The sequence below is a fragment of the Chiroxiphia lanceolata genome, chromosome 5, assembly GCF_009829145.1.
Source record: "Chiroxiphia lanceolata isolate bChiLan1 chromosome 5, bChiLan1.pri, whole genome shotgun sequence".
Taxonomy (NCBI): domain Eukaryota; kingdom Metazoa; phylum Chordata; class Aves; order Passeriformes; family Pipridae; genus Chiroxiphia; species Chiroxiphia lanceolata.
The window spans coordinates 74847567-74856411 of record NC_045641.1 but is presented as its reverse complement, the minus strand read 5'-3'; the positions used below and the strand labels follow the sequence as shown (position 1 = coordinate 74856411).

At 43.6% G+C, this 8845-nt stretch overlaps 1 protein-coding gene across 1 annotated transcript; it reads right to left on the bottom strand.

Annotated features, from left to right (window-relative positions):
* Nucleotides 1-214: 214 nt before the first annotated feature.
* On the bottom strand, nucleotides 215-8746 carry RIBC2 (RIB43A domain with coiled-coils 2). The gene is made up of 7 exons (XM_032689393.1): nucleotides 8582-8746; nucleotides 6968-7049; nucleotides 5318-5659; nucleotides 4574-4692; nucleotides 3936-4160; nucleotides 2959-3125; nucleotides 215-2035 (listed from the first exon to the last, which is right to left on the bottom strand). Exons 1-7 carry the CDS (start codon nucleotides 8696-8698, stop codon nucleotides 1954-1956), a joined length of 1134 nt encoding a protein of 377 aa, XP_032545284.1. The 5' UTR covers nucleotides 8699-8746; the 3' UTR covers nucleotides 215-1953.
* Between the last annotated feature and the right edge of the window lie 99 nt (nucleotides 8747-8845).

The window sequence follows — 8845 nt, the reverse complement described above, 5'->3', positions numbered from 1 at the left end:
AACTCAGAAACTTATCCTTCTACAACTTCATATAAAGTGTTTTTAAGCAAGCATTTAGGTAATACAGAAAGGCTTTGATCACATAGTCCTTCCTGAAGGAAGCTCAAACAACACCTGACTAGGTCCAGCATAATTTAGTTAAACTGTAGAGCTAATGTAAAGTCTGCAAGCATCTCCTCACATGAGCTGCACAAACAGAGACAACTCCACAAACTTTTCAGCACTTGCTTTATTCATTTTTTTCTGTCAGGAAATTAAAAGTTCAGTTAAAAAAGGTCAGAGTCTGAGATATTCCACACAGATCAAACCCAACTTCAGTGACATGAGAACTGCTGTAGAAAGCACATTGGTTTATCCTCCCACCCCCTGTGATGGCCTGTCTGTTCTAACACATACCTGCCCTCTGAGGTTGGCCATTCTGCTTCCCTACTTGAGCTTCTGTCTATCTGCAATTGGTTCAACTGTATCAATGTGCAAAAATTGGGACATATCTTTTTGCTCAGGATCATCCTGTCCCAAGACACTTCTTTAACCACTTTTATGTTCTCCTTACTTGGTTTTCTTTTCCAGCCTCCTGTTTAATGGCCATTTTGAGCCAGGTAATAACATCCCATCAGCCTGATCCCCAGGGCCACTATTTCAGCTGAGCAAACAGACCTGTTCAAACAGTCCCCTTTCAAGAAATGCTTCCTTCAAACATCTTGAAATTCTCCTGATAATATGTCAAACCATGCATTCCTCCTTATTGTCAGAGATGAGAATAACTCACTTGAGTTTACCTCAGCCTTGGTTTTTATTAAACCTCTCCTCCTTAGCTTGGTGTAGGCGTCTTCACCAGGGAGTTCATCCCAAGTCACCACTCTTGCTGAGCCAAGGAACCATCAGTGGGCTCCAAGCCAACATCACCAGGATGTTTTTACCCCAAGTTTACGTCCCAAGTGCACGCAGGCTACACACAATTAGTTTGAGATCTATTCTCTGGAATAGAATGGGCTCTCGATTTCATTAAGGGTTCACGATCTCAGAGCTCTTGGATTATTGGCTGAATCTCTCGTGTCACTCTCATTCTTTCTTCTGTTTCAGATCTAACCCTCAGGGTTAGTCTCCTAACCATTTTTCCAGTCCATGTCCTCTTTCCCTCTGGATTTCACCTCCTTGTTATCCCCACCATCCATTTCCCCTATGCAGTTAGTTTCTTACATTGCTTCTCCATAGTTTCTTCCCCTGTCCCATGTGCCCATTTTTCCAATGTCATTGACTGGGTGAGGGTGTCTGCAGGAACACTGTGAGGGTGTCTGCAGGAACACTTTCCCCCATACCTTCCCCACTAACTCTAACACACATTCCCTTTCAGTGCTGTGTCTCAGGGCTATAATCACCTTGATGCCTATCAAAATCTTACATTCTTATTCCCACTATTCACGAAATAAAAGCAACTCCTCTGACCAACTTGGCCACTTCTTCCTCTTTGCCCACCTTTGTGTCTGGCTGGTTTTTTTGCTTTAAGAAAATCCAAACCAAAAAACCAAAACCTGACCAACCCAGAGTTTCCTGCCCAGGCCATCTTTCTTCACTCCCTGGAACCTGCTAAGTGTGCACCCCTTGTGATCTGTGGCAGGCAGCATTCCCCTCTGGCCAAGCAGAATAAGGCAGCATTGTATTTTAAATTGTCATTTCTTTCCAGAAAGGCATGAATAATTTAAATATTACAGCTAAGCCTGAGACACAAGAGTCAAACAATCTACTACTGAATCTATCAGTACTTACAGAGCAACAGTAATGTTTAAAGACTATTTATGTTTTCCTGTGTGGCCTAGCACACTGTCCTTTTAGTTTGAGTGCAGTGTTTGAATAGGGTGGGGAATAGATAAAACAGTAAAACATGGGATGGCTCACTTAGAAATTTTAATGTCTACATACTTCTGTGTAATTCAGGTTGATTTATCCAGAATGTCACCGGGTGGTTGTGTTAAACTGTGCGTAATACTGGGCTGTTGGGATGTTGGAATACGCTTCTTCTTTAAGGTAGATGTTCCTAAAATAAACAATATTTTTAAAGAAGCAGTTAGTAAATGTGTTCTCATTACTCTGCAGAAGTAGCCTGAGAAACCTAAAGAAGATGTAATGCATTAGCACCCATAAATGCTCATTAGAAATGAAATAGAATATAACTAGAACGTCTCCAAAATGTATGCCACATCTCAAAACAGCAAACTTGGGTTTTTTCATCCTGAGATAACCCTCCAAAAATCTCACAGTAAAAAAAAAAAAAATGAACATAACTCCAAATTTTTGCTTTCATAGTAAGAAAGCATCATGTATTAGAAATTAATTTGCAAAATGTATGTATGTATAAGCAAAAAAAAAAAGAAAAAGGAAAAAAAAGGACTGGAAGAAGACCAAATCACCTGGGTTTGATTTTCTTCTCCTGCACTTATTACCCTCCTCCTTTGCCATTAGAGCAGAGACAAGAGCTGCTCAGGGAGACACATCCAGTGGCTAGTTAAAGAACCATCAAGTTCTGTCACACAAAATGGAAATGCTCCCTTTGTGTTGTGATAGCTTAATCCTGAGCTATCAGAAACTGGCAGTTCTACTGATACACATTATTTTTTGTTTCAGAAAATTATGATAAATTAAAGAAGCATGTATTGGTTTACATCTGATAAAATAGTTTTCTGCATAGCTAACTGTACTCACTCCCTATTTTGCTATATAAACAGTCTGTTGTCAATGGAATATTTTTAGAATTCCAGCTCCTAACTCATTCATGTTAGTAACACTCCAAACCTACTCTCTGAAGTTTGATCAAATATAATGAAAAACACACTTCAGATGAACTGATTTTTTTAGAAGCGTGAGCTTGTGACAAGTGCACTAAAAAAGCTACAAACAATCCAAGCAAGAAGGCCAAGCTGTTGTGTTAATGTTGATAGAGGGTTTCATTTGGGTACTTACTTTGCCCTCTGCTCCTGGGAGAGCTCCGCATTCATGAAGTCCAGGTCCCGGCGCCGCTCCCGCCGCTGCCGTCGCTGCTCCCTCTCCAGCAGCATCTGTGCTCTGGCCGCCTGCAGGCGCTGCCGGTCCCACTCCGCCTCCCGCTGCCGCTCCTGCTCCTTCAGCCTCTGCAGGAGGGGGAAAAGGCTTCATTCTCTCCTTGGTCAGAGATGAAGCTGCACGTGTAAAGTCTCTCCTTTTAATTCTTGTTAAGAGTTATAACTTCCTGAGGTGAGAAGTGCTCAGACATCATAATACGGGTGACTGGGTGCACGAGCTGAGCCGCCACCACCACGGGAGGAGACCCAGCTGTTGTTAATGCTGCCTCACTTCTTGGCTGACATCACATGGGACTGAAGCAAGAAACCAGGCCTGCAAAAAACTCCCTTTTCTTGGTTGTACTCCTTTTCTGCCAGCTTAACAACCTGAGTGAGTTCACTTTAGGGTCATAGGAGAGCCAGGAAAAGAACAATCCTATCTTCAGCTTTAATAACAGCACACACATAGTAAAGCCTAAGGTGTTGTAGGGAGTAAAAGATAAAATCAAACACTATTCCTTCAACTGTCAGGAATGCAGCCTCTGTACTGAGGGAGCCAAGTAGCTTCCTACTGCCCAATGCCTAGGCCTGGACACTCCTGAATTCATAGGAAGGGCAGATCTCTTCATTTTGACTTCCTGCTTCCATTAAACCTTTAGAGCAGAAATTATTACCAATATTTAGTGTTTCTATTGTAATTCTATTCCAGAGACATCTCCCAGCCATTCAGAGACACTGTGTTCACTCAGATTGATTGCAGTTTGGCTAAAATGCAGATCAACGGAAAACACAGCCTGGCAATGGGACGTGCAGGGCAAACAATGGCATTTTTCTCCTACAAACCTTGTCTATAGCAGTATTACAACCAGGGAAACAGAACATGCACGTGAGCTTAAATACCAGGTTCTCCTGAGCTTGTTCCTTCTGGTAGTGCCGAATTGCCATCAGCTGCTCCGGGCTCATGCCCTTCCAGCGGTCCACGAGCACACGGTCACCCAAGGGACTGAGGGCTTGGGCAGGGTTCTCAGAAAGGAAGTCTCCTCGAAGCAGGAAGGTAATTTCATCCATGTTGTCTCTCAGTGTTTGAGACTTGTCCAGCTCCTTTTTAAAAGCTAGTTCATCAGCCTAAATTAAGTGGAAGGAGAGGAGCGATGTTTTGTCCAAGAGAAAACATGAACTAAGGGATGAAACAAAGTTAACACATCATAACAGATTTCTTTCCAACCTGCAAACAGTTCTCAAAAGCATCACATGCAAATACTATGATCAGAGACAGGGAGCTGTTGCTATCCACTAATCAGCAAGGTGAGAACCAGGAGGGACAATGTCAGCAGAGGGTAACTAGATCCTTGGTTTCTTTGTTCACTTGGCAAAAGGAATAAAATCTATCTCATAATTGCTGAAACAACCTTGGAAGCCAGCTGCTAAGAAACCTCTGTGAAAACATCACTCACTGTACTTTTGCACATCTTATTTTCCTTCTCTGTGTCCACATTTTCTAAGCAGCAAACCAACCACCCCAGGCAATGGGAATGCACCTGGATTCTGTTGAAATCCTTGGTGGCTGTACAGACAGCTCGCCTGCTTTCTTCTTCTTGTCGTTGGAGCTCCAGAATCTTTCGGTCGACTTCAACCCTATATTTGTCATAAAGATCATCTAAAGGAGATTAAAATGAAATGGAGTCAGTATTCATGGATGTGATGTGCCATGTGAGTTAACCAGGGGAAGGGACAGGGTACAGCTACAGATACAGCAGGCTGAGTTACAGAACTATTTCCAAATCCTTCCATCCAAGCTTTCCATCCTGGGATTTCAGGTGACTCACAAATCAGTTTATCACATAACCTATTTTGTCTTAACAGTAAGTGTTAAAATGAAAAAGTACCTTAAGTACTGTAGAAAACAGTTTCATGACAAGCTAGGAAACAAACATCAGCATTATTTTCTCTGCTCCAGAGCAGTACAGACTGGGCAATCTGGCCTGATGAAGTAAGCATACAAAACACAGCTGGGTTTTCAGCATGCCCCCAGACCGTATTTGAGGGGTAAACCAGAAATGGAACCTAGGTGACATTACAATCATCACACGTTATTAAATACAGATTTCCTAAGAGGGAGAGTGAATACCTTAGTTTCTACTAATTCGTTAGTTTCTACTGCAAAGTAGAAACTGCTGCAGTACTTCCAAAAGTTAATACACAACAGGCTAAACTGGATTTTCATCAGAGATCTCACAATTTCAAAAAAATGAGATTAAAACTCCATGCTCTTTTTTTGTTACCTGCCAGTTTTTGGTCAGCTAACGCAGTCTTCCAGTCTTTCTGCTGCTGAAGAGACCACTCTCTTAGCTGCTCCTTTTGGAACTTCATCCTCTGCTCATAGTTTAGGTCTTCCCCTGCAAACTTCTGCATGCCAGAGATGGTACAGCGAGGGTCGGTGTCCGAAACCCGGGCGGGTCTGTCCTTCTTGAGGGCCTGGGGATCATTCAGGTCAAACTCACGTCTTGTTTCTGGGGTCTGATTCTTCTGAAATTCCTTGAGAGCCTTATTCATGTCTTTGATTTCCCTTTTCTGTTGTTCTTCCAGCAGACACATGAGCCTGTCATTCCTCTTCATGTCATTAGCTAGACAAAAACAAAGACAATGAAGACACAAATCTTACAGGTCTTAGGAAAGAGTATTTGAACTGTGAGTGCCAACCCAGCAAACACTGTAATGTTAGTAATATTTACTTATTAAATATTTTCATCTTTTTATGTATAAATTATTTTACTCATGTTACAGTGAAATATATGCATATTAAACAAATACAATAATAAATACTCCTAGAACTATGAGGTTTCCTTTGGTGAACACCCGTGAAAACACATGAAATTTACTGTAAACTGATTCTTCCCACTTAGTTTACAGATCCAACTGAAATACACTGAGTTGCTTATTAAGAAGTAAACAAAAATCAGTGTCCCAATTGAAGGAATATAGATAGCTCTTCCATAGTTCCAATAATTTTTTTAAGCATAGCACTAAAATAATTGGCTGGCATTAACAGCTTAATAGCTCCTGCCCATTTAATTAACACTAAATCAATTACAGCATTTTTAAGAAAAACAAACAACAAACACACCCCCCCCCCAACCTAGCCATTTTAGCTATTTAAATATAACTCACAAGGAAAGATCATTTCCTCTGTTGCCAGACTCCACATTGCTGCTGGCAGTTCCCTAAGAGCCTGACAGGTGTATTTTCCAGCCAGGAAAATCCCAAGCAGCTGTAGAGCCATTGGCAGCTCCATCCTATCTCCTCTTGAAGCCCAGGGAGTGCTCAGGCTGTGGGACCTTCTCCCCTGATGGCACAGGGATGCATGGCAAGCACAGAGCCACAGAGGGTCTAAGGGCAGGGCACAGCCTGAAATATCTGTGTGGCTGCATGTTCTGACTCAGCAGAGGCTCCTCTCACAGCCCTACTGTACCAGACTCATGCTTCCAGCAACAATGATCTAGAGAGGATTCCATAGAATCCATACATTCTATGGGAGAATGGCCAGGCAGGACATGGGCTCACTCTACAAGAAAGCAATCAAAACACATGAGCCACTGCTATTCTGAAAAGAACAGTGGTAAGTAATTAAGTTGGGGTTTTTTTTAAATGCTCCTGTATATTCAGGTCTCTAAATGATGCTATTTGTCAACAGGTATTAAGAGAAAACACTGAAAATTCCAGCCTATTAGGCAATGTATCCCAGTTTAATGACATCAGTATAAATCTTAAAACACTAAAGAAAATACATACTGTACCAATGCAGATGTATGAACATAAATAGGACATAAATTGGATGACTGAATTTAGAGAACACATGAAGGGAAAAAAGAAAGCAGGAAGCAGATAGTGACATTTAACTGTTCACAGAAATATCATGGCACTTATGAATATACCAAATTTTTCATGTCGTGCTTTTTCAATTGCTTCTTGAATTTTCCTTTCCTTGACCTGCACATCCAATGCATCTTTATCAATCTATTAAAATGGAAAAAAAAAAAAAAAGAGCAGCTCTTTAAGAGATACTATGTTTGAATAATTAAAACCAGGGATTGTCAAGCTACTTTGACTCACAATTGCACAAGACAGATATAAACCCACTACCAGCAGTGTCTATTACACATGACTAAGGTAGGTAACTTAAAACAAAACCCAGGAACAGCAATATTCTTGTTTTAATAATGGCAGAGATGCTGTAGCACCAGATCAGATAAAAAGACCACATTTACATGACCCATAGAGCTAGAAACATTTTCAGCTGCATTACACAGAATATGTTTTCCCCATTACAGCTGGTAATTTTACTTATATTGTTCTGCTTTCATTTATGAAGCAGGTAAGTATTTTGACAGCCGAGATGATAGGAAGTCGTAATAGTTCATAACTGAAAAAAAATACAGATGGTTCACTAGAATTAACATTCCTTGTTATCTTTTCAATGTATCTCACAGTCTTATCAGAGAGTGGGATTCACAGGGTTGCCAAAATGCCCTACAGGTGTATGATCTGTGATGAGCCAAAGTTACAGCACAGAACATCCACATCCATGGGGAGTGGGACCTGAGCAAAGCATAACACAGGGCACAGCATCCAATGGGAGCAGCTGCCTCCACTGGAGGCAAAAGAACCAGTCCCCACATGTGCTGGCAGACAGTAGCATATTATTAGACAGAAACGTGGATTTGATTTTTTTTTTATTTTACTGTCAAGTCACTTAATGCATTTTAAAAAATTTGTCAAAAACCAATGACAACTCTTCAAGAATCTGGTCAACTATTTTGATAGTCTTTGACTAAAATCTATTCAGATGAAGACAGAGACAAATCATGGCTGAAAATACACATGGTTAGTGCTGTAAAGGAAAGCTGACTACAGCAATCAGGCCAAGGGGTGAGGTTGCCAGGTAAGCCAGGGGGAAACCGTAAGGAATCTATTGTCCAAGAACAACGGTGTCACTAAATTAAATATCAACTCCTTCCGAGGTCCCCCGGGGAAGCCAAGCTTTCAGTATAACTACAGGGAATTCTGTTAAGAGAAATCCAATACAGGTTCATTAGCAGTTTCTGGCAGCAGTACAGGTGGGTCAGTGTACCGACCTGTCACGCTGCTGGCTGCCCGCTGTGCCAGCAGCGCTCGCTTGACACGAACCCCTCCAACCCCAACCCTTCCGTGACTCCGGGACAGCCACCAAAAACAACTCTTGGCGGCGCCTTAAAGCATCAACTCGCTTTCCCCAGCAACTTCAAAAGCGCCTCTAAAAGATGCACGTGGGCTCTTTCTCCGTGGTTCCCTCTCTCACACACGCGAGGGGGAGAAGGGGAGGCGCTGGGGGGGGACGGACGGACAGGACTCCCCGCCCGCCCAGACCGGCACCGCCGCCCCTTCCCTCCCTGCCCTGCCCGGGGGATCGCCTCCACTTCCAGCCCTTCTGCGAAGACCCCCTGTGAGGGGCGGGGGACCCCAGCACCACCCCTGCCTCCCTCCCTGCCCGCCTCCCTGCCGGCCCTCACCCCAATGGTGCGGAGCCGCGCGTTGAAGATGCGGCTCCGCCGCAGGAGCTCCTGCTCCCGCCGGCGCTGCACGGCGGCCGCCTCCCGCTGCTCCCGCAGCTGCCCCAGCCCGCTCATGGCGGCGAGGGCCGGCTCGGCAGCTGGATCGGGAGCTGGATGAGCAGCAGCGGCCGGGACGGGCCGTCTGCGGCCGGGACACAACACGGGCCGTCGCCATGGCAACGGCAGCGCCGCCCCGCGCGGGCCGCACGAGGCGGCAGGGCT